Here is a 26368-nt window from a genome sequence, read left to right as displayed (position 1 = left end):
TGAGGGCTATCTCTGGAAAGGAGGAGGAGTGTCGGTGATGAACATCTTAGGATTCTCTGCACACCCCATGTTCTCTCTGAGCGTAGGTGACCTACAAGCCTGGCCTGTGGAGGCCGCTGGGGCCCTCTGGGCATCCATGCTGCCCTGTGTGCCCACCCACCTGCTCATGCTGTGCCTTGAGCAGGGCGATCTCTTTCTCCACCTCGCAGATGTGGCTCGTGGCCTTGGCCACCTCGGCCCGCTCTAGGTCCCGCTCGGCCAGCAACTGCTCAATGTGCTGCTGCTTCTCTTTCAGCGCCTCTTGCAAGGCAGTTGTGCCTGATATCTTGCGGGCATAGCGTGAAGAGGTCTCCGTGAGCTGCAGGAAGGTGTGGGTGCAGGCAGGCCTCAGGGATCTGCAGCACCATCCAGATAACCCACGGCTACCCAGCAGGTGCAGAGCCCAAGTGTCTCAACACCCAGGGACCTGCCTCTCCCCTGCCCGAGCCTGAGACGCTGCACAGGGGCAATTGTAATGTTTGAGATTCAGGGAAATTACCCCCGCCCAGGAGTCAGAGCCCCTGATAGTCACAGTGCCCAGGGCTCCCTTATCTGGGCCACCTTCTCCTGGACCAGGGGAAACTTCCCATCCTAGACTGAGTTGCACAGAAGGTCCTGGGCCTACAGGGCTGCCTCACCTTCCCTCTTACCCAGGGTGGCTGTGGCAGCCTTTCTGGACCCCCTACCCTGTACCTATATTGCCTGCCCTGCATCTGTATGACCCTCCTTAACTCCCAGGGTAGGGCTTAAGCTGCTGACAAATTAGTAATATAAAAAAACAATAAACATAAATGGACCAATATTCCCTATTAAAAGACATGTGCTTTGTTCAAAAACCCCCAAATTAATGGATGCCTGGAAACAGCAAGCCAGAGCAGACTGGGACACCTGGATCCTTCTGTCCCCACCACCCACCCAACACATGCACACACCAGGGCACCCCTCCTCAGTCCCACCCTCACCAGGCCACTGCGGCTGGGCCGGCCCCCCACCGAGGAGGCCACAGAGCTGACAGAGCTGATGGAGGAACTGCTGGGACTGTGGGTCAGCGCCGAGACACCCATGGCCATGCGCTTGGTCTTCTTGGCCTTGGCCGGGCTGGTGGATGGGAAGCCGATGCGGATTACCTTGTGGATGGGTGCAAAGAGACCGAACTTGGGTGGGCACTGGAAGTACCTGTGGAGGCAGGAGAGACCACGCTGCGGTCACAGCCCCGCAGCCTGAGCTTCCCCCGCCTCCCCCACCTCTTCAGAGCCCAGCAGACAGGCTCATCTTCGGGGAGCCATCACCCATACCCCAATACCAACAGATGGGACTCCCAGAAAGGGAACAGAGGTGAGTAGGGCCTGAGAGTCTCTGCAGCCTTGGGCAAAATTTTTAGGGAGAAGGGGAGGGAATAACAGTTACCGAGTACCTGATCTGTGCCAGTCCTTTTCCATGAGTGCTCATTTCAATCCCCAACCACTCTATTGTTATTTACATTTCACAGATGAGGAGATTAGGCTCTGAGAGGTTATGTAACTTGCCTGGTTACACAGCTTTCCCAGTGGCAAAGCTGGGACTGGACCTCGATCTGCTAGACTTGGCTCACACCCACCAATCAGAGGCTCCAGCCATATCTGCAGCCCCACTCCCATGCCTGTCCCGGGCACCCCCAGACCCAAGGCTCTCTGCCACGGAGCTCCCGCATGGAAAAGCAAAAGCCTCAGGGAGAGACCTTGGGGGCTGGGGGTGAGGGGCTGCTACCCTACCTGCCTGAATTCTGATAGCAAGAGTAAGTTGAGAAAAACATCCATCTTGAAAACAGGAAGGCAAAGTGTTGTCATGGCAACTCTGGATGGTCTGCTCACAAACCCATCTGGTCACGGATTCCATGCTGGACCAAAGGAGCTACTCCTGTTGCTTCTGACTCACACTGAAACTGCCACTCCACCTCGCCCCTTCCAGCATTCAAGACTTTGCCAGGACTGCCCCCTGGCTAGCAGACTCTCCTCAAGCCTATTCCGGAAAGCAAACGCTACTTTCCTTCGGGGCCCTGTTCAAGTCTGGCTCTTCTGCTGGTTGCTTGGCCTGTACTGCCATGACCACTTCTGTTCAGAGCTGTTACAGCCTCACCTGAGCCAGAATCTAGCCTAGGGACAGCCACGCAGGCACTCAGGCCCCCTTGCCTCTGACCCGCGTCCCTCACAGACACTTGTTCACCCATCGCATCACACTCCTGTCCCCAGTGAGCAGAACACAGCCTTAGACACTCTCAACCCAGCATTCCTCCCTTTAATCAGAGACAGCATGAAACCTGGAAGCCAGTTACGACTTGGCTGTAGAAGACCAGGCACAGCCTGCTTACTTCCTGTGCCACCCAGGGGAAGCTCCTTTTTCAGGGCTCCCACCTGACTTAGCCACACGTGACATGGAGAAGGGACACAAGGACAGATAACTTCCCTAGTGCTTACCCATGACTCTCTGTGTGACCCTGAGCAATGACCTCTCTGGCCTCTATTCTCTCATCTGTAAACTCATCTGTAAAATGGAGATGATATTCCCACCACCTGCCTCAGTGGGCTGCTGGGACAGCAGGGAGAAGACACATCTACTCTGTAGGGTCTGGCACAGTCCTCCAGGTGCTCGACACTGGCTTCTGCAGGTTCCCCATCCCCATCCCCTGCACCCATCCCAGGTGAAGAGGAGCCCCCTCCCACTCCCTGGGGGAAGCCCACCATACCTGGTGCCCGCCACCGCCCCATCATTCTTCCCAAGGGGCTCGTCCAGCTCCACACCACACCACTCGCCCTTGGCAAAGTCTGTCTCCCCCACGTACCGCACCACGCCAGTCTTTGTCCCACCAACCTGTTGGCACACAGAGACACCAGGTCCAGAGGATACAGTGGACACCCATCCCAGGAGCCCAGGCTCATCCCATCCCTCCCTTTTAGTATGCAGGGAATGGGGAGAGGAGAGGGAAGGGAGGGAGAGGCCCAAGGGCAGCCAGGAGGGATATGGGTATAACCAGGGCTCTCCCATCCAAGACCTTTCAAGATAGACAGACAGACTTGCATTCAAACTGCCACTTGCAAGCTGTGTGAGTTTGGGCAAGTTACCTAACCTCTCTGAGCTTCGTCAATAAAAAGAATTTTGTGAGGGTTAAGCATTATGTATGTATGCAGTATCTGGCACATACTAAAGTCTCAGTAAATGTTATCCTTAAAAATGGTTTGAATGGTGGTTACCAGGTGCTGGAGGGGAGGGGGAAAATATGGCATTATTGTTTAAGAGAAACAGAGTTTCAGTGTTGCAAGATGGAAAAAGATCTGCAGATCTGTTGCACAGAATAAACACTACTGAACTGTGCACTTAAAAATGTTTAAGAAGATAAATTTTAATGTATATTTTGCCACAATTTAAAAAACTCAAGACAGTCCAATAGGTGTGAACAAACACTACTATAAAAAAATAGCTTAAAGATTTAAAAATCAAAGTTACATATAGGTACATAGATTACAGAGTCAAATACATTCAAAGCCTTAAAAAGCTCTAAAAGCTTCTCCACCTCTCCCCCGAAGCAAACACTTTGAACTGGATTCCTGGGTATTTCTCTCCACATTTCTAAATGACATATTGCTGCTCCTTGATTCTGATGTTTCAGTTTTGGGTGACATCCATCGCCTTCCCAGCATGGAAGGGGAGGCTGGCACCCGGTCGCCACTGCTTCACGCATCCTTCCCGGCTCTGAACCCTTTGCCTGCAGCAGTGTCTTCCTTCTGACCTGGGTCTGCAATAGTGTGACTAAGCACTACCCACAGCTGAGCACGGCACATCGCAGCCACTTTTCCTTGCTGGCACAGATGTCTCCCTACAGATAGTAACTTTCTTTTATGAGTGTTTGCCTGGCGTTTGTGAACTTATCACTAATTTAACCCCAAACTCTTCCAATTGTCTACATCTCCTGCCAGGGTGTTCAGAGGTATTGGGAATTCCGTCAAGTTTTTTCTGAAGACACTGCTGGAGCCATGTGATCAGCTCCAGGCTGGACTGGCTGTGGCCCCGCTGCTGTGAGGCCACAGTGGAGGGCACAGGCTTAGCAGCCAGAGTTCTAGAAGCTGAGTGAGGGAGAAGCTGGCAGGGAAAGTTCTAGAAAGCTGAGCGAGGGAGCAGCCTTCAGGATAGAAATGCTCTTTTAATCCCCCTATTTCAGTCCAACCTGCCAGAGATTCCCCAGTCTAAAGACTCTCTGTGACCCTCTCTGGAGATAGCATCTGTCCCAGCCATCTGCTAGAGGGACAGTGAGCACAGGGGACAGAGGTGGGGATGGGGAGCCTGACGATATTTTGATTGATTCTCCCGTTTCTGGAACCACTGTCAGCCCATTTCCAGAGGCCACCATGTGGCTGATTCCCCACCTCTGGGGCTCTGAGGGGAACACAGACGGCTTCTCTGCTTCTGCAATATTGCCTGTGGACTAGGCTGTGCTGGATTCCCTGTGTTATTGCTCCTGTCTCCTCTGTTCTCTGTCCTTGAGGGCTTAAATCTTTTAAAAAAAACCTTCACTGTCATTCTAGTGGAGGTTCAGGAAAGAGTGAAAATACATGTGTGTGTTTATCTACCATGTTTATCTGAACCTGACTGTGACTCCTAAATGCTACCTTCTCTGCCGTCTCTAAGCCTGACATGTGCTGCAAGGGACCAGCTCCCTCGTTAAAACCCGCTCCACTCCTGACATTGCTTCTACAACAGCTTTGTGCAAGACACTGAGGACACGAGTTCTAAAACCCACAGCTCTATGAGGTACGCAGCCTAACTCTGTCCCCAGATGAAGAGACTGAGGTTCAGAGTCATCAGTAAACCAAAGAGCCTGGTGGGCCCTGCTACTGCCTCGTCAATCCCAGCTGGGCTCAACTACCAGGCCCCACCTCTGCTGGGGTCCCCTCTCCGCTCAGGTTAGGGGGTGATTCTGGGGCTAGAACCGCACTAACAACCCCTCAGCAGAGCCTGGGAGGTGCTTCTTCACCCTCATGTCTCAGCTGCCTCTGGACCTGAGACCTTTTCTTGTCCCTCCCTCCTTCTTCAGGTCAGCAGAGCCGGGTGGGCATCCCCTCAGAGACGGGAGCAAGCAGAAAGAACAGGAGGGTTTCCACAGGGGCTGGGTCTGCTGCCTGACCCATGCCTAGGTCCGCATGATCTGAGGATACGTCCCCGAGGGCCCAGAGATTCTGCAGGGGCTCCCTCGCCAGAACCCGCCCTGTGTGTGTCCAGCCCTGCCTTGTAGGCATTTGGCCTGCCCCTTTTCTTTTTTTATTTTATTATACATATATGTATTTTTTTTTACTTAAAAAAAAGTAATAGACTATTTTTCTGAGCAGTCTTAAGTTTACAGAAAATCTGAATGGAAAATACCAAGTTCCCATCCATCTCCTCCATTCTTCACCTACACTTTCCCTCTTCCTAAAGCCTGGCATTCGAGTGCCGTATTCATTACAACGGTGACCGATCATCGACACACTATTATTAACTAAAGTCCATAGTTTACTTCAGGGGTCACCCTTGGTGGGGTGCCTTCTATGGCTGTGGACAAATATGTAATGACACGTACCCACCATTACAGTGTCATATACAGTAGTGTGCCCTAAAAATCCTGTGCCCCACCTATTCACCCCTCCTCCTAACCCCTGGCAACCACTGATCTTTCTACTGTCCCCAGAGTTTTGTCTTTTCCAGAATCTTGACAGTTGGGACTGTACAGTACGTAGCCTTTTCCGTCACGTAACAACATTTATTTAAGGCTCCCACATGCCTTTTCGTAGCTGGATAGCTCATTTCTTTTTAGCCTTGAATACTATTCCATCGTCGGGATGCCCTATTCCCCTGCTGAGGGCCATCTTGGTGGCTTCCATGGCTTAGCAGATATGAATAAAGGTGTTATAAGTATTTGCACGCAGGGTTCTGTGCAGATACATTTTTAAGTCATCTGAGTAAACACCGAGGAGCATAGCTGCTGAATTGTACAGTGAGACGACGCTCAGTTTTGTAAGAAACGCCAAACCGTCTTCCAAAGTGGCTGCCCCACTCTGCATCCCCACCTGCAAGGAATCAGCGTTCCTGTTGCTTCGCTAAGGGGCTGTCTCTCCTGTCCCCACCCCTCTGTGCCAGGCCCCATGTCCCCCTCCCTTTTTCACACCCTGGGGTTTTCTGTAGGCTGGGGCCCCTCTTGGCCTGGGCCAAACACCAACTAGGTCCCGGGTCTCATGAGGCAGGGGCAGTGGGCAGGTAAATCCATCTGTTCCTCAGGGACTTTCCGGGGGAAAAAGTCGAAACTTGTGACTCACTTAAAATAAACGAATATGGAGGGCGGAGCCAAGATGGCGGCGTGAGTAGAGCAGTGGAAATCTCCTCCCAAAAACACATAGAGCTATGAAAATATAACAAAGAAAAATCTTCCTAAAATAGAGACCACAGGACACAGGACAACATCCAGACCACATCCACACCTGCAAGAACCCAGCGCCTTGTGAAGGGGGTAAGATACAAGCCCCAGCCCGGCGGGACCGGAGCGCCCCTCCCCCCGGCTCCCGGCGGGTGGAGAGAAACCGGAGCGGTTTTTTTTTTTTTTTTTTTTTTTTGGCGAGCGCTTTTTGGAAGCCTTAGAGGGACGGGCCCCCGTTGCTGGGGAGGCAGGGTGGCGGGACCGGTGAGGAGGTGCCTGGGAACGGCGCCAGAGGACAAAGAATATCCCGCGTTTCTCCCTGCGAGACCTGGGGGCGGGTGCCTGAGACCGGTGCCTGAGGACGGAGGAGGTCGCGCGTTTTTCCCCTTTTTTTTTTTTCTCTTTTTGGCGAGCGCTTTTTGGAAGCCTTGAAGGGACGGGGACCCCAGTGCTAGGGAGGCACGGTGGCGGGACTGGTGAGCGGGTGGCTGGGACCGGCGCCTGAGGACAAAGAATATCCCCCGTTTTTCCCTGCGGGACCGGTGGGCGGGTGCCTGAGACCGGCACTTGAGGACAGAGGAAATCGCGCGTTTTTCCCCTTTTTTTTTTCTCTTTTCTGCGAGTGCTTTTTGGAAGCCTAAAAGGGACAGGGACCTCGGTGCTAGGGAGGCAGGGCGGCGGGACTGGTGAGCGGGTGCCTGGGACCAGCACCTGAGGACAAAGAATATCCCGCATTTTTCCCTGTGGGACCGGTGGGTGGGTGCCTGAGACCAGCACCTGAGGACAGAAGAAATCGCGCTTTTTTCCCCTTTTTTTTTCTCTCTTTTTGCCGAGTGCTTTTTGGAAGCCTTGAAGAGACAGGGACCCTGGTGCTAGGGAGGCAGGGCGGCAGGACTGGTGAGCGGGTGCGTGGGACCAGTGCCTGAGGACAAAGAATATTGAGCGTTCCTTCCCTGCGGGACCGGTGGGTGGGTGCTTTTTGGAAGCCTTGAAAGGACAGGGACCCTGGTGCTAGGGAGACAGGGCAGCAGGACCAGTGAGCGGGTGCCTGGGACCGGCACCTGAGGACAAAAAAAAAAAAAATCGCTTGTTTTTTCCTTTTTTTTCCTTTTTTTTTTCTCTTTGTTTCTGTTCCCTCTCTCATTGTTGCTGCTGTTGTTTTGGTTTGGAGAGTGCTTTTTGGAAATCTTAAAGGGGCAGGACAGGTCACTTAGACCAGAAGCAGGGAATCTGGGGATCTCTGGGCACTCTAACCCCCTGGGCATCAGGGAGCACAGAGGCCCCTTACGGAGATAAATAGTCTCCTGGCTGCTCCCCCTCCAACGGGGCTCCACCATTTTGGAGGAACAGCCCCAGCCAGGCCAAGCCCACAGCAACAGCGGAGATAAACCCCAAAGCAACTGGGCAGGAAGCAGAAGCCCTGTCTGTGCACAGCTGCCCAGCACAAGCCACTAGAGGTCGCTATTCTCCCACGAAAAGGCTACAAACCAACAAGAAGGGAAGCTCTTCCAGCGGTCACTTGTACCAGCTCTGCAAACTATCTCTATCACCATGAAAAGGCAAAACTACAGGCAGACAAAGATCACAGAGACAACACCTGAGAAGGAGACAGACCTAACTAGTCTTCCTGAAAAAGAATTCAAAATAAAAATCATGAACATGCTGACAGAGATGCAGAAAAAAATGCAAGAGCAATGGGATGAGATGCAGAGAAAAATGCAAGAGCAGTGGGATGAAGTCCGGAAGGAGATCACAGATGTCAGGAAAGAGATCACAGAAGTGAAACAATCCCTGGAAGGATTTATAAGCAGAATGGATAAGATGCAAGAGGCCATTGAAGGAATAGAAGCCAGAGAACAGGAACGTATAGAAGCTGACATAGAGAGAGATAAAAGGATCTCCAGGAATGAAATAACACTAAGAGAAATATGTGACCAATACAAAAGGAAAAACATTCGTATTATAGGGATACCAGAAGAGGAAGAAAGAGGAAAAGGGATAGAAAGTGTCTTTGAAGAAATAATTGCTGAAAACTTCCCCAAACTGGGGGAGGAAATAATCGAACAGACCATGGAATTATACAGAACCCCCAACAGAAAGGATCCAAGGAGGACAACACCAAGACACATAATAATTAAAATGGCAAGGATCAAGGACAAGGAAAGAGTTTTAAAGGCAGCTAGAGAGAAAAAGGTCACCTATAAAGGAAAACCAATCAGGCTAACATCAGACTTCTCAACAGAAACCCTACAGGCCAGAAGAGAATGGCATGATATACTTAATGCAATGAAACAGAAGGGCCTTGAACCAAGGATACTGTATCCAGCACGACTATCATTTAAATATGATGGTGGGATCAAACAATTCCCAGACAAGCAAAAGCTGAGGGAATTTGCTTCCCACAAACCACCTCTACAGGGCATCCTACAGGGACTGCTCTAGATGGGAGCACCCCTAAAAAGAGCACAGAACAAAACACACAACATATGAAGAATGGAGGAGGAGGAATAAGAAGGGAGAGAAGAAAAGACTCTCCAGACAGTGTATATAACAGCTCAATAAGCGAGCTAAGTTAGGCAGTAAGATACTAAAGAAGCTAACCTTGAACCTTTGGTAACCACGAATCTAAAGCCTGCAATGGCAATAAGTACATATCTTTCAATAGTCACCCTAAATGTAAATGGACTTAATGCACCAATCAAAAGACATAGAGTAATAGAATGGATAAAAAAGCAAGACCCATCTATATGCTGCTTACAAGAAACTCACCTTAAACCCAAAGATAAGCATAGACTAAAAGTCAAGGGATGGAAAAACATATTTCAGGCAAACAACAGTGAGAAGAAAGCAGGGGTTGCAGTACTAATATCAGACAAAATAGACTTCAAAACAAAGAAAGTAACAAGAGATAAAGAAGGCCACTACATAATGATAAAGGGCTTAGTCCAACAAGAGGATATAACCATTCTAAATATATATGCACCCAATACAGGAGCACCAGCATATGTGAAGCAAATACTAACAGAACTAAAGAGGGAAATAGACTGCAATGCATTCATTGTAGGAGACTTCAACACACCACTCACCCCAAAGGATAGATCCACCGGGCAGAAAATAAGTAAAGACACACAGGCACTGAACAACACACTAGAACAGATGGACCTAATAGACATCTATAGAACTTTACATCCAAAAGCAACAGGATATACATTCTTCTCAAGTGCACATGGAACATTCTCCAGAATAGACCACATACTAGCTCACAAAAAGAGCCTCAGTAAATTCCACAATATTGAAATTCTACCAACCAATTTTTCAGACCACAAAGGTATGAAAGTAGAAATAAATTCTACAAAGAAAACAAAAAGGCTCACAAACACATGGAGGCTTAACAACATGCTACTAAATAATCAATGGATCAATGAACAAATCAAAATAGAGATCAAGGAATATATAGAAACAAATGACAACAACAACACTAAGCCCCAACTTCTGTGGGACGCAGCGAAAGCAGTCTTAAGAGGAAAGTATATAGCAATCCAGGCACACTTGAAGAAGGAAGAACAATCCCAAATGAATAGTCTAACATCACAACTATTAAAACTGGAAAAAGAAGAACAAATGAGGCCTAAAGTCAGCAGAAGGAGGGACATAATAAAGATCAGAGAAGAAATAAACAAAATTGAGAAGAATAAAACAATAGCAAAAATCAACGAAACCAAGAGCTGGTTCTTTGAGAAAATAAACAAAATAGATAAGCCTCTAGCCCAACTTATTAAGAGAAAAAGAGAGTCAACACAAATCAACATAATCAGAAATGAGAATGGAAAAATCACGACAGACTCCACAGAAATACAAAGAATTATTAAAGACTACTATGAAAACCTATATGCCAACAAGCTGGAAAACCTAGAAGAAATGGACAACTTCCTAGAAAAATACAACCTCCCAAGACTGACCAAGGAAGAAACACAAAAGTTAAACAAACCAATTACAAGCAAAGAAATTGAAACAGTAATCAAAAAACTACCCAAGAACAAAACCCCGGGGCCGGACGGATTTACCTCGGAATTTTATCAGACACACAGAGAAGACATAATACCCATTCTCCTTAAAGTGTTCCACAAAATAGAAGAAGAGGGAATACTCCCAAACTCATTCTATGAAGCCAACATCACCCTAATACCAAAACCAGGAAAAGACCCCACCAAAAAAGAAAATTACAGACCAATATCCCTGATGAATGTAGATGCAAAAATACTCAATAAAATATTAGCAAACAGAATTCAACAGTATATCAAAAGGATCATACACCATGACCAAGTGGGGTTCATCCCAGGGATGCAAGGATGGTACAACATTCGAAAATCCATCAACATCATCCACCACATCAACAAAAAGAAAGACAAAAACCACATGATCATCTCCATAGATGCTGAAAAAGCATTTGACAAAATTCAACATCCATTCATGATAAAAACTCTCAGCAAAATGGGAATAGAGGGCAAGTACCTCAACATAATAAAGGCCATATATGATAAACCCACAGCCAGCATTATACTGAACAGCGAGAAGCTGAAAGCATTTCCACTGAGATCGGGAACCAGACAGGGATGCCCACTCTCCCCACTGTTATTTAACATAGTACTGGAGGTCCTAGCCACGGCAATCAGACAAAACAAAGAAATACAAGGAATCCAGATTGGTAAAGAAGAAGTTAAACTGTCACTATTTGCAGATGATATGATACTGTACATAAAAAACCCTAAAGACTCCACTCCAAAACTACTAGAACTGATATCGGAATACAGCAAAGTTGCAGGATACAAAATCAACACACAGAAATCTGTAGCTTTCCTATACACTAACAACGAATCAATAGAAAGAGAAATCAGGAAAACAATTCCATTCACCATTGCATCAAAAAGAATAAAATACCTAGGAATAAACCTAACCAAGGAAGTGAAAGACTTATACTCTGAAAACTACAAGTCACTCTTAAGAGAAATTAAAGGGGACACTAATAAATGGAAACTCATCCCATGCTCATGGCTAGGAAGAATTAATATCGTCAAAATGGCCATCCTGCCGAAAGCAATATACAAATTTGATGCAATCCCTCTCAAATTACCAGCAACATTCTTCAATGAATTGGAACAAATAATTCAAAAATTCATATGGAAACACCAAAGACCCCGAATAGCCAAAGCAATCCTGAAAAAGAAGAATAAAGTAGGGGGGATCTCACTCCCCAACTTCAAGCTCTACTACAAAGCCATAGTAATCAAGACAATTTGGTACTGGCACAAGAACAGAGCCACAGACCAGTGGAACAGATTAGAGACCCCAGAAATTAACCCAAACATATATGGTCAATTAATATTTGATAAAGGAGCCATGGACATACAATGGCAAAATGACAGTCTCTTCAACAGATGGTGCTGGCAAAACTGGACAGCTACATGTAGGAGAATGAAACTGGACCATTGTCTAACCCCATATACAAAGGTAAACTCAAAATGGATCAAAGACCTGAATGTAAGTCACGAAACCATTAAACTCTTGGAAAAAAACATAGGCAAAAACCTCTTAGATATAAACATGAGTGATCTCTTCTTGAACATATCTCCCCGGGCAAGGAAAACAACAGCAAAAATGAGCAAGTGGGACTACATTAAGCTGAAAAGCTTCTGTACAGCGAAAGACACCATCAATAGAACAAAAAGGAACCCTACAGTATGGGAGAATATATTTGAAAATGACAGATCTGATAAAGGCTTGACGTCCAGAATATATAAAGAGCTCACACGCCTCAACAAACAAAAAACAAATAACCCAATTAAAAAATGGGCAGAGGAACTGAACAGACAGTTCTCCAAAAAAGAAATACAGATGGCCAAGAGACACATGAAAAGATGCTCCACATCGCTAATTATCAGAGAAATGCAAATTAAAACTACAATGAGGTATCACCTCACACCAGTAAGGATAGCTGCCATCCAAAAGACAAACAACAACAAATGTTGGCGAGGCTGTGGAGAAAGGGGAACCCTCCTACACTGCTGGTGGGAATGTAAATTAGTTCAACCATTGTGGAAAGCAGTATGGAGGTGCATCAAAATGCTCAAAACAGACCTACCATTTGACCCAGGAATTCCACTCCTAGGAATTTACCCTAAGAACGCAGCAATCAAGTTTGAGAAAGACAGATGCACTCCTATGTTTATCGCAGCACTATTTACAATAGCCAAGAATTGGAAGCAACCTAAATGTCCATCTGTAGATGAATGGATAAAGAAGATGTGGTACATATACACAATGGAATACTACTCAGCCATAAGAAGTGGAAAAATCCAACCATTTGCAGCAACATGGATGGAGTTGGAGAGTATTATGCTCAGTGAAATAAGCCAAGCGGAGAAAGAGAAATACCAAATGATTTCACTCATCTGAGGAGTATAGGAACAAAGGAAAAACTGAAGGAACAAAACAGCAGCAGAATTACAGAACCCAAAAATGGACTAACAGGTACCAAAGGGAAAGGAACTGGGGAGGATGGGTGGGCAGGGAGGGATAAGGGGGGGGAAGAAGAAGGGGGGTATTAAGATTAGCATGCATGGGGGGGAGGGAGAAAGGGGAGGGTGGGCTGCACAACACAGAGAGGACAAGTAGTGACTCTACAACATTTTGCTAAGCTGATGGACAGTAACCGTAATGTGGTTGTTAGGGGGGACCTGATATAGGGGAGAGCATAGTAAACATAGTATTCTTCAGGTAAGTGTAGATTAAAAATTTAAAAAAAAAAAGAAAGAAAGAAAGAAAAGGGGGATTACTCCTTAACAGGATAAAACTATTGGTAAATCAAAGATCAACGCATGCTTTAAATATCCTTAATGTTGATCACTTAAAGGGTGTCAGATGATCAGCTATGGAGGTACTCTTTTCTGATAATATTCCTTTCTCTTAATTAAAAAAAAAAAAAAAAAAAAAAAGCAGTTACTGTGTGCTGACCTCCAATGAGTTCTGCACAGTGGTATAGAGGGCATGTCAAAGTGTGGGCAAAGGGTCTGTTTGTTTCTACGCAGAAGATCAAGGCCTAGCTTGGATACCCAGAAAATGAACTAAGATACGATATGAGGAGGAGCTTCCGGCATCAGCACTCTCTGGAGGACTCGTGCCGGGGGATGATCATCAAAAAGCCTCCACAGGGATCCGGACGATGCTGCGGTTGTGGCTGCATCCAGCCCACCGTCTCCTGGACTTGCCATAAGAAGGAGGAGGGAGATGTCTAGGCTGGCATATGCATACAGTGAGACAACGAATTTGACTGGATCTGTACTGTTGGAACTCAACCAGGAGTTGGGAGGGGTGCAAGTTGTAGCACCCCAAAATCTCATGACTATAGACTATCTATGGTTAAAAGAACATATGGGATGTGAACAGATCCCAGAAATGGGCTGCTTTAATTTGTCTGATGGTTCAAGTACAGTTGGAAAATATCCATCATATCATAGATAAATTTTCACAAATGCCTAGGGTGCCTAAATGGTTTTCTTGGCTTCACTGGAGATGGCTGGTAATTATAGATTTGCTTTGTTTATGTCACCGTATTCCTATTATGTTAATATGTGTGTGCAAATTAGTTAGTAGTTTAAAACCTATACATACTTAAGGTACTATACAAGAAGATATGTCAAAGAAATAATCAATCCTCCCAAGTTTCCTTCATATGCTACATCTATAGCTTTTCTTCTTCCTTCCTAATTACAGACCTTAAATAGAATTCGTGCCTCATATCGAATTTACCGAGTATCATAATTCCTCCAGGTGGTAAAGATACCTCGAGACAAGTGCTGGGCATAGAAGCCACAGGGCATAAATCTGCAAAGAAGTAAAAAGCTAACCTTTGCAAACAATATGGCTTCTCTCTCACTTACCAACTTTACATTTCCCTGTATGGCCCCGGAAGATGACTGGTTAGCCAGAGACGGGTAAGATTCCTCAAGGGAGGAACAACCTAAGACAGGCACAGTCGCAGGGGGGCCATCAGGTGAGAATTTGGGGATCAACAGAGGTGAGGCTCAGAACCTCACCCCCCCTGCTTTGAGAGAAATCTTCTGCATCCGTGGATGTCTTGCTGCCCTTGTCTAGCCTGGATTAATACTTAGTCCATAGGCACACACCTGATCATCTGATCATCTATATTTGCCTTCTTACAGCACTAAACTATGTTTTCTACCTTTATCTTGCATCTACCTACCACTTCAGCATTTTATTAAAAATAAAAATAATAATAATAATAGGAGAAATGTGGGATCAACATATAAATCAAGTACAAAAATCAAATGAATATTCATATTTGACCTGATGGTTTATAGGTCATATTGCATGATCAAAACCGAAAGTTTCTGTGATGAATGCCCTTGTACTGTTCACCATGTAAGAATTTATTCACTCTGTAAGAATTCGTTCACCATGTAAGAACTTGTTCGTTATGCTTCAGAAGATTGGAGACTGACGAGAATTAGGCTTGAGATGGATTAATGATTGTACATTGAGCATTGACCCCCCTATACTGAATTTTATTGTTGTTAACAACCATTTGATCAATAAATATGAGAGATGCCCTCTCAAAAAAAAAATAAATAAATAAAATAAAAAAAAAAAATAAACGAATATGCCTCATCAGGGTCTCGCCCACATGGCGAGAGCACAGGGCCTGCGGGTCGCCCAGCTCAGCCATCAGGAGGCTGGGGCAGGTCCACCCACCTCACAGGGCTGCTGTCAGAGTACAGTGAGGGGCTCATACCCCAGGCCCAGAGCAGCACCTTGCTGGGGTGCTGTGGGGACAGAGACCGGGGTGGGGGTGATGGCAGGAAAGAGGCTGGCCAGGAGAGATGGGCAGGTCAGGTGGGCAGTGGCATCGGGCCCCTTTCAGGGAGATGAGGGAACAGAGGCGAGCAAGCAGCCCCCTACGGCAGTCCTCACTGACAACGTGCACAATCGCTGGCCTGAACACCTAGCTGGGGTGTCTGAGGCCCAGCCGGCCTGTGAGCGCAGACATGGTGCACGGGCTGCCTCACTCACACTCAGGACCTCCTGGCAGGACCATGAGTCATTTACTCAGCAGTAGGTTGGAGCACCTTCCTGGCTTCAGCTCTGCTGTGGGCACTGCAGGCACAGCTACGTGAGCACAGGGGACAAGACCCTCCTCGTGGGGCTCCTGGCTGGAGGTGGCGGGGGCAGGCCAGAAAGCAGCTCGTGACTAAACGCTGCTACTCTAAGTGGACGACAAGGGGATGCGGGGTGACATCAGGGGCCTCTCTCTGAGGAGGAGCAGCGGCCTAATGGAAGGGGGACGGCGAGCTGAGGGAAGCCCCGGGGACAGTGTCCCAGGCAGGGGCAAGAGCAGGGCCAGGGAACCAGCCTGACGAGCAGGAGGAAAGGGAAGATGGCGGATGGGCCAGAACACAGCCGGCATGGAGGGAAGGGGGGATGCCAGCCTACGGGGGTGGGTGGGCAGATCACAAGGGCCTGGAGACCTTGGGATGGTGGGTGGGTTCTGTCCCGTGTGACAGGAAGCCCCTGGAGTGCAGGGACCTGCGTGGAGGATGCAGCTCCACTGTCTGAGAGAGGGGAGCCTGCCAGGGGACATGGGGGTGGGAACCGATCTGGCTGCATTTTGGAGGTGGCATCAGAGGTAAGTCACACGGCAGGGAAGGAGCAGAGAAAGGGAGGCAAGGTCCTGGCCCGGGCAGCAGGACACACAGAAGTGCCATTTACTAAGATGGGAAGATGGGGATGGGATGGGTGGATAAACAACTGAGTTCTGCTATGGGTTGAATTGTGTCCCCCAGAAAGGTATGCTGAAGTCCTGATCCCCAGAACCTGTGAATGTTACTTATTTAAAAATAGGATCTTTTCAGAGAAAGAGAAATACCATATGATTTCACTTATGCATGGAATAAAAAAAATAAAACAAGCAAAACAGAAACAGACTCATAAATACAGAGAACAAACTGTGGTTGCCTTCAGGGAGGGGATGGGCAAAACAGGTGATGGGGATAGAGGGACACACTTGCAATTATAAAACAAGCCATGTGGGCAAAAAGTACAGCATAGGGAATATAGTCATTAATATTGTACTAACTGTGTAGGGTGGCATTTGGTAGCCATGCGTACTGTGTTGAGCATTTCATAATGCATGTAACTGTCAACTCACTATATTGTATACCTGAAACTAATAAATATTTTGTATCAACTATACTTCAATAAATAAAAAGATCGATAAGAACAGTCTTTCAGATGGGATCAAGGTTCAATGAGGTCATTAGGGTAGGCCTTAATCCAGTATGACCGGTGTCCTTCTAAGAGAGGCAGAGACACACAGAGGGGAGAAGCCATGTGAAGAAGGAGCTGTAGCAATGCACCTGCACACCAAGGCGAGCCAAGGAGTGCCGGTGGCCTCCAGAACCTATGACAAAGGCAAAGAACAGATTCTTCTTTTGATCCTTCAGAGAAAGGGTGGCTCTGCTGGCACCTCTGACTTCAGATTTCGGCCTCTAGAACTGAGACAATAAATTTCTATTGTTTTAAACCACACAGTTTGTGGTACTTGTTACAGCTGCCACTAGAGACTCATGCAGATTAAGCGGAGATGTTGAATAGGAATTGGACGTGTAACTGTGAGATCAGGCGAGGCCAGGACTGCAGAGCCAACCCTGGGCAGCGTGATGCCCACATATGCCCAGGCTGCTCTGAGTCACTGGCCTAGATGGCTCCATGTTCTGACCTGATGCTGGGAAGAGGAACAGCAGGGAGGGGCAGCCAAGGAGGCAGGAGGAACCAGAGTATGCACGGAATCTTAGATGTGAGAGAACAAAGAGCTTCCAGAGGGAGGTGGGGAGAGACGGATGGTGGCCGAGTCTGCTGAAATGAGATGAAGACAGAACTGACCATTGTATTTGCAACATGAAGGCCCTTGGTGCCTGGGGGGAGCAGTCTCCCTGGAGTAGAGGGCGATGGGAGCGAGCAGCTGGAAGCCATGACCACAGACGGGCCCTTTAAGGGGTCTAGCTGTGGGGAGGACAGAGAAACAGGCAACAGCTGGCGGGAGACAGGGGCAGGGGGGATGGTTTTTTTTTTTAAGGTGGGAGAAGCAGGAGCAAGTGGTGAGCAGACCTGACAGGGTAAGTGCAGCAGGAGAAGGCAGGCAGCTGCAGGGGCAGGCCAAGCATGCAGAGCCTGGCAGGAGGGTGGTGGACGTCAGCTCTGCCCTTCCGGGGAGGCACAGAACTGCCATCAGCTGGAACATGGGGATGGGTGGGTGCTGGGAATTTTGGAGAAGGTGGTAAAAATATTACAGAAGAGGACAAAGCATGCGGCGGGAGCCAAGATGGCGGCGTGAGTAGAGCAGTGGAAATCTCCTCCCAAAAACACATAGAGCTATGAAAATATAACAAAGAAAAATCTTCCTAAAATAGAGACCACAGGACAACATCCAGACCACATCCACACCTGCAAGAACCCAGCGCCTTGTGAAGGGGGTAAGATACAAGCCCCAGCCCGGCGGGACCCGAGCGCCCCTCCCCCCGGCTCCCGGCGGGTGGAGAGAAACCGGAGCAGTTTTTTTTTTTTGGCGAGCGCTTTTTGGAAGCCTTAGAGGGACGGGCCCCCGTTGCTGGGGAGGCAGGGTGGCGGGACCGGTGAGGAGGTGCCTGGGAACGGCGCTGGAGGACAAAGAATATCCCGCGTTTCTCCCTGCGAGACCTGGGGGCGGGTGCCTGGGACCGGTGCCTGAGGACGGAGGAGGTCGCGCGTTTTTCCCCTTTTTTTTTTTTTTTTCTCTTTTTGGCAAGCGCTTTTTGGAAGCCTTGAAGGGACGGGGACCCCAGTGCTAGGGAGGCACGGTGGCGGGACTGGTGAGCGGGTGGCTGGGACCGGCGCCTGAGGACAAAGAATATCCCCCGTTTTTCCCTGCGGGACCGGTGGGCGGGTGCCTGAGACCGGCACTTGAGGACAGAGGAAATCGCGCGTTTTTCCCCTTTTTTTTTTCTCTTTTCTGCGAGTGCTTTTTGGAAGCCTAAAAGGGACAGGGACCCCGGTGCTAGGGAGGCAGGGCGGCGGGACTGGTGAGCGGGTGCCTGGGACCGGCACCTGAGGACAAAGAATATCCCGCATTTTTCCCTGTGGGACCGGTGGGTGGGTGCCTGAGACCAGCACCTGAGGACGGAAGAAATCGCGCGTTTTTCCCCTTTTTTTTTCTCTCTTTTTGCCAAGTGCTTTTTGGAAGCCTTGAAGGGACAGGGACCCCGGTGCTAGGGAGGCAGGGCAGCGGGACTGGTGAGCGGGTGCGTGGGACCAGTGCCTGAGGACCAAGAATATTGAGCGTTCCTTCCCTGCGGGACCGGTGGGTGGGTGCTTTTTGGAAGCCTTGAAAGGACAGGGACCCTGGTGCTAGGGAGACAGGGCAGCAGGACCAGTGCGCGGGTGCCTGGGACCGGCACCTGAGGAAAAAAAAAAAAAAAATCGCGTGTTTTTTCTTTTTTTTTTCCTTTCTGTTCCCTCTCTCATTGTTGCTGTTGTTGTTTTGGTTTGGAGAGTGCTTTTTGGAAATCTTAAAGGGGCAGGACAGGTCACTTAGACCAGAAGCAGGGAATCTGGGGATCTCTGGGCACTCTAACCCCCCGGGCAGCAGGGAGCACAGAGGCCCCTTACGGAGATAAATAGTCTCCTGGCTGCTCCCCCTCTAACGGGGCTCCACCATTTTGGAGGAACAGCCCCAGCCAGGCCAAGCCCACAGCAACAGTGGAGATAAACCCCAAAGCAACTGGGCAGGAAGCAGAAGCCCTGTCTGCGCACAGCTGCCCAGCACAAGCCACTAGAGGTCGCTATTCTCCCAGGAAAAGGCTACAAACCAACAAGAAGGGAAGCTCTTCCAGCGGTCACTTGTACCAGCTCTGCAGACTATCTCTATCACCATGAAAAGGCAAAACTACAGGCAGACAAAGATCACAGAGACAACACCTGAGAAGGAGACAGACCTAACTAGTCCTCCTGAAAAAGAATTCAAAATAAAAATCATGAACATGCTGACAGAGATGCAGAAAAAAATGCAAGAGCAATGGGATGAGATGCAGAGAAAAATGCAAGAGCAGTGGGATGAGATGCAGAGAAAAATGCAAGAGCAGTGGGATGAAGTCCGGAAGGAGATCACAGATGTCAGGAAAGAGATCACAGAAGTGAAACAATCCCTGGAAGGATTTATAAGCAGAATGGATAAGATGCAAGAGGCCATTGAAGGAATAGAAGCCAGAGAACAGGAACGTATAGAAGCTGACATAGAGAGAGATAAAAGGATCTCCAGGAATGAAACAACACTAAGAGAAATATGTGACCAATACAAAAGGAAAAACATTCGTATTATAGGGATACCAGAAGAGGAAGAAAGAGGAAAAGGGATAGAAAGTGTCTTTAAAGAAATAATTGCTGAAAACTTCCCCAAACTGGGGGAGGAAATAATCGAACAGACCATGGAATTATACAGAACCCCCAACAGAAAGGATCCAAGGAGGACAACACCAAGACACATAATAATTAAAATGGCAAGGATCAAGGACAAGGAAAGAGTTTTAAAGGCAGCTAGAGAGAAAAAGGTCACCTATAAAGGAAAACCAATCAGGCTAACATCAGACTTCTCAACAGAAACCCTACAGGCCAGAAGAGAATGGCATGATATACTTAATGCAATGAAACAGAAGGGCCTTGAACCAAGGATACTGTATCCAGCACGACTATCATTTAAATATGATGGTGGGATCAAACAATTCCCAGACAAGCAAAAGCTGAGGGAATTTGCTTCCCACAAACCACCTCTACAGGGCATCCTACAGGGACTGCTCTAGATGGGAGCACCCCTAAAAAGAGCACAGAACAAAACACACAACATATGAAGAAGGGAGGAGGAGGAATAAGAAGGGAGAGAAGAAAAGACTCTCCAGACAGTGTATATAACAGCTCAATAAGCGAGCTAAGTTAGGCAGTAAGATACTAAAGAAGCTAACCTTGAACCTTTGGTAACCACGAATCTAAAGCCTGCAATGGCAATAAGTACATATCTTTCAATAGTCACCCTAAATGTAAATGGACTTAATGCACCAATCAAAAGACATAGAGTAATAGAATGGATAAAAAAGCAAGACCCATCTATATGCTGCTTACAAGAAACTCACCTTAAACCCAAAGATAAGCATAGACTAAAAGTCAAGGGATGGAAAAACATATTTCAGGCAAACAACAGTGAGAAGAAAGCAGGGGTTGCAGTACTAATATCAGACAAAATAGACTTCAAAACAAAGAAAGTAACAAGAGATAAAGAAGGCCACTACATAATGATAAAGGGCTTAGTCCAACAAGAGGATATAACCATTCTAAATATATATGCACCCAATACAGGAGCACCAGCATATGTGAAGCAAATACTAACAGAACTAAAGAGGGAAATAGACTGCAATGCATTCATTGTAGGAGACTTCAACACACCACTCACCCCAAAGGATAGATCCACCGGGCAGAAAATAAGTAAAGACACACAGGCACTGAACAACACACTAGAACAGATGGACCTAATAGACATCTATAGAACTTTACATCCAAAAGCAACAGGATATACATTCTTCTCAAGTGCACATGGAACATTCTCCAGAATAGACCACATACTAGCTCACAAAAAGAGCCTCAGTAAATTCCACAATATTGAAATTCTACCAACCAATTTTTCAGACCACAAAGGTATGAAAGTAGAAATAAATTCTACAAAGAAAACAAAAAGGCTCACAAACACATGGAGGCTTAACAACATGCTACTAAATAATCAATGGATCAATGAACAAATCAAAATAGAGATCAAGGAATATATAGAAACAAATGACAACAACAACACTAAGCCCCAACTTCTGTGGGATGCAGCGAAAGCAGTCTTAAGAGGAAAGTATATAGCAATCCAGGCACACTTGAAGAAGGAAGATCAATCCCAAATGAATAGTCTAACATCACAATTATTAAAACTGGAAAAAGAAGAACAAATGAGGCCTAAAGTCAGCAGAAGGAGGGACATAATAAAGATCAGAGAAGAAATAAACAAAATTGAGAAGAATAAAACAATAGCAAAAATCAACGAAACCAAGAGCTGGTTCTTCGAGAAAATAAACAAAATAGATAAGCCTCTAGCCCAACTTATTAAGAGAAAAAGAGAGTCAACACAAATCAACATAATCAGAAATGAGAATGGAAAAATCACGACAGACTCCACAGAAATACAAAGAATTATTAAAGACTACTATGAAAACCTATATGCCAACAAGCTGGAAAACCTAGAAGAAATGGACAACTTCCTAGAAAAATACAACCTCCCAAGACTGACCAAGGAAGAAACACAAAAGTTAAACAAACCAATTACAAGCAAAGAAATTGAAACAGTAATCAAAAAACTACCCAAGAACAAAACCCCGGGGCCGGACGGATTTACCTCGGAATTTTATCAGACACACAGAGAAGACATAATACCCATTCTCCTTAAAGTGTTCCACAAAATAGAAGAAGAGGGAATACTCCCAAACTCATTCTATGAAGCCAACATCACCCTAATACCAAAACCAGGCAAAGACCCCACCAAAAAAGAAAATTACAGACCAATATCCCTGATGAACGTAGATGCAAAAATACTCAATAAAATATTAGCAAACAGAATTCAACAGTATATCAAAAGGATCATACACCATGACCAAGTGGGGTTCATCCCAGGGATGCAAGGATGGTACAACATTCGAAAATCCATCAACATCATCCACCACATCAACAAAAAGAAAGACAAAAACCACATGATCATCTCCATAGATGCTGAAAAAGCATTTGACAAAATTCAACATCCATTCATGATAAAAACTCTCAGCAAAATGGGAATAGAGGGCAAGTACCTCAACATAATAAAGGCCATATATGATAAACCCACAGCCAGCATTATACTGAACAGCGAGAAGCTGAAAGCATTTCCACTGAGATCGGGAACCAGACAGGGATGCCCACTCTCCCCACTGTTATTTAACATAGTACTGGAGGTCCTAGCCACGGCAATCAGACAAAACAAAGAAATACAAGGAATCCAGATTGGTAAAGAAGAAGTTAAACTGTCACTATTTGCAGATGATATGATACTGTACATAAAAAACCCTAAAGACTCCACTCCAAAACTACTAGAACTGATATCGGAATACAGCAAAGTTGCAGGATACAAAATCAACACACAGAAATCTGTAGCTTTCCTATACACTAACAACGAATCAATAGAAAGAGAAATCAGGAAAACAATTCCATTCACCATTGCATCAAAAAGAATAAAATACCTAGGAATAAACCTAACCAAGGAAGTGAAAGACTTATACTCTGAAAACTACAAGTCACTCTTAAGAGAAATTAAAGGGGACACTAATAAATGGAAACTCATCCCATGCTCATGGCTAGGAAGAATTAATATCGTCAAAATGGCCATCCTGCCGAAAGCAATATACAAATTTGATGCAATCCCTCTCAAATTACCAGCAACATTCTTCAATGAATTGGAACAAATAATTCAAAAATTCATATGGAAACACCAAAGACCCCGAATAGCCAAAGCAATCCTGAAAAAGAAGAACAAAGTAGGGGGGATCTCACTCCCCAACTTCAAGCTCTACTACAAAGCCATAGTAATCAAGACAATTTGGTACTGGCACAAGAACAGAGCCACAGACCAGTGGAACAGATTAGAGACCCCAGAAATTAACCCAAACATATATGGTCAATTAATATTTGATAAAGGAGCCATGGACATACAATGGCAAAATGACAGTCTCTTCAACAGATGGTGCTGGCAAAACTGGACAGCTACATGTAGGAGAATGAAACTGGACCATTGTCTAACCCCATATACAAAGGTAAACTCAAAATGGATCAAAGACCTGAATGTAAGTCACGAAACCATTAAACTCTTGGAAAAAAACATAGGCAAAAACCTCTTAGACATAAACATGAGTGATCTCTTCTTGAACATATCTCCCCGGGCAAGGAAAACAACAGCAAAAATGAGCAAGTGGGACTACATTAAGCTGAAAAGCTTCTGTACAGCGAAAGACACCATCAATAGAACAAAAAGGAACCCTACAGTATGGGAGAATATATTTGAAAATGACAGATCTGATAAAGGCTTGACGTCCAGAATATATAAAGAGCTCACACGCCTCAACAAACAAAAAACAAATAACCCAATTAAAAAATGGGCAGAGGAACTGAACAGACAGTTCTCCAAAAAAGAAATACAGATGGCCAAGAGACACATGAAAAGATGCTCCACATCGCTAATTATCAGAGAAATGCAAATTAAAACTACAATGAGGTATCACCTCACACCAGTAAGGATAGCTGCCATCCAAAAGACAAACAACAACAAATGTTGGCGAGGCTGTGGAGAAAGGGGAACCCTCCTACACTGCTGGTGGGAATGTAAATTAGTTCAACCATTGTGGAAAGCAGTATGGAGGTGCATCAAAATGCTCAAAACAGACCTACCATTTGACCCAGGAATTCCACTCCTAGGAATTTACCCTAAGAACGCAGCAATCAAGTTTGAGAAAGACAGATGCACTCCTATGTTTATCGCAGCACTATTTACAATAGCCAAGAATTGGAAGCAACCTAAATGTCCATCTGTAGATGAATGGATAAAGAAGATGTGGTACATATACACAATGGAATACTACTCAGCCATAAGAAGAGGAAAAATCCTACCATTTGCAGCAACATGGATGGAGCTGGAGAGTATTATGCTCAGTGAAATAAGCCAAGCGGAGAAAGAGAAATACCAAATGATTTCACTCATCTGAGGAGTATAGGAACAAAGGAAAAACTGAAGGAACAAAACAGCAGCAGAATTACAGAACCCAAAAATGGACTAACAGGCACCAAAGGGAAAGGAACTGGGGAGGATGGGTGGGCAGGGAGGGATAAGGGGGGGGAAGAAGAAGGGGGGTATTAAGATTAGCATGCATGGGGGGGAGGGAGAAAGGGGAGGGTGGGCTGCACAACACAGAGAGGACAAGTAGTGACTCTACAACATTTTGCTAAGCTGATGGACAGTAACCGTAATGTGCTTGTTAGGGGGGACCTGATATAGGGGAGAGCATAGTAAACATAGTATTCTTCATGTAAGTGTAGATTAAAAATTTAAAAAAAAAAAAAAAAAGAAAGAAAGAAAGAAAGAAGGGAAAGGGGGATTACTCCTTAACAGGATAAAACTATTGGTAAATCAAAGATCAACGCATGCTTTAAATATCCTTAATGTTGATCACTTAAAGGGTGTCAGATGATCAGCTATGGAGGTACTCTTTTCTGATAATATTCCTTTCTCTTAATTAAAAAAAAAAAAAAAAAAAAAGCAGTTACTGTGTGCTGACCTCCAATGAGCTCTGCACAGTGGTATAGAGGGCATGTCAAAGTGTGGGCAAAGGGTCTGTTTGTTTCTACGCAGAAGATCAAGGCCTAGCTTGGATACCCAGAAAATGAACTAAGATACGATATGAGGAGGAGCTTCCGGCATCAGCACTCTCTGGAGGACTCGTGCCGGGGGATGATCATCAAAAAGCCTCCACAGGGATCCGGACGATGCTGCGGTTGTGGCTGCATCCAGCCCACCATCTCCTGGACTTGCCATAAGAAGGAGGAGGGAGATGTCTAGGCTGGCATGTGCATACAGTGAGACAACGAATTTGACTGGACCTGTACTGTTGGAACTCAACCAGGAGTTGGGAGGGGTGCAAGTTGTAGCACCCCAAAATCTCATGACTATAGACTATCTATGGTTAAAAGAACATATGGGATGTGAACAGATCCCAGAAATGGGCTGCTTTAATTTGTCTGATGGTTCAAGTACAGTTGGAAAATATCCATCATATCATAGATAAATTTTCACAAATGCCTAGGGTGCCTAAATGGTTTTCTTGGCTTCACTGGAGATGGCTGGTAATTATAGATTTGCTTTGTTTATGTCACCGTATTCCTATTATGTCAATATGTGTGTGCAAATTAGTTAGTAGTTTAAAACCTATACATACTTAAGGTACTATACAAGAAGATATGTCAAAGAAATAATCAATCCTCCCAAGTTTCCTTCATATGCTACATCTATAGCTTTTCTTCTTCCTTCCTAATTACAAACTTTAAATAGAATTCGTGCCTCATATCGAATTTACCGAGTATCATAATTCCTCCAGGTGGTAAAGATACCTCGAGACAAGTGCTGGGCATAGAAGCCACAGTGCATAAATCTGCAAAGAAGTAAAAAGCTAACCTTTGCAAACAATATGGCTTCTCTCTCACTTACCAACTTTACATTTCCCTGTATGGCCCCGGAAGATGACTGGTTAGCCAGAGACGGGTAAGATTCCTCAAGGGAGGAACAACCTAAGACAGGCACAGTCGCAGGGGGGCCATCAGGTGAGAATTTGGGGATCAACAGAGGTGAGGCTCAGAACCTCACCCCCCCTGCTTTGAGAGAAATCTTCTGCATCCGTGGATGTCTTGCTGCCCTTGTCTAGCCTGGATTAATACTTAGTCCATAGGCACACACCTGATCATCTGATCATCTACATTTGCCTTCTTACAGCACTAAACTATGTTTTCTACCTTTATCTTGCATCTACCTACCACTTCAGCATTTTATTAAAAATAAAAATAATAATAATAATAGGAGAAATGTGGGATCAACATATAAATCAAGTACAAAAATCAAATGAATATTCATATTTGACCTGATGGTTTATAGGTCATATTGCATGATCAAAACCGAAAGTTTCTGTGATGACTGCCCTTGTACTGTTCACC

At 46.0% G+C, this 26368-nt stretch overlaps 1 protein-coding gene across 4 annotated transcripts in view; it reads right to left on the bottom strand.

The window, feature by feature from the left end:
• The window catches only part of CLIP2 (CAP-Gly domain containing linker protein 2), a 112881-nt gene that overhangs the window by 52283 nt on the left and 34230 nt on the right, over positions 1 to 26368 (bottom strand). For all 4 annotated transcript variants that reach the window (XM_073215189.1, XM_073215190.1, XM_073215191.1 and 1 more), the window contains exons 4-6: positions 2762 to 2886; positions 1002 to 1215; positions 161 to 358 (exon numbers count right to left, since the gene is read on the bottom strand). In XM_073215189.1, coding sequence (XP_073071290.1) covers positions 161 to 358; positions 1002 to 1215; positions 2762 to 2886 — 537 coding nt within the window. The remainder of the gene's footprint in view (positions 1 to 160; positions 359 to 1001; positions 1216 to 2761; positions 2887 to 26368) is intronic.

Source organism: Manis javanica, chromosome 10 (assembly GCF_040802235.1).
Source record: "Manis javanica isolate MJ-LG chromosome 10, MJ_LKY, whole genome shotgun sequence".
Classification (NCBI taxonomy): domain Eukaryota; kingdom Metazoa; phylum Chordata; class Mammalia; order Pholidota; family Manidae; genus Manis; species Manis javanica.
Note: the sequence above shows the minus strand (reverse complement) of the source record. Positions and strands in the feature narration are given on the sequence as shown.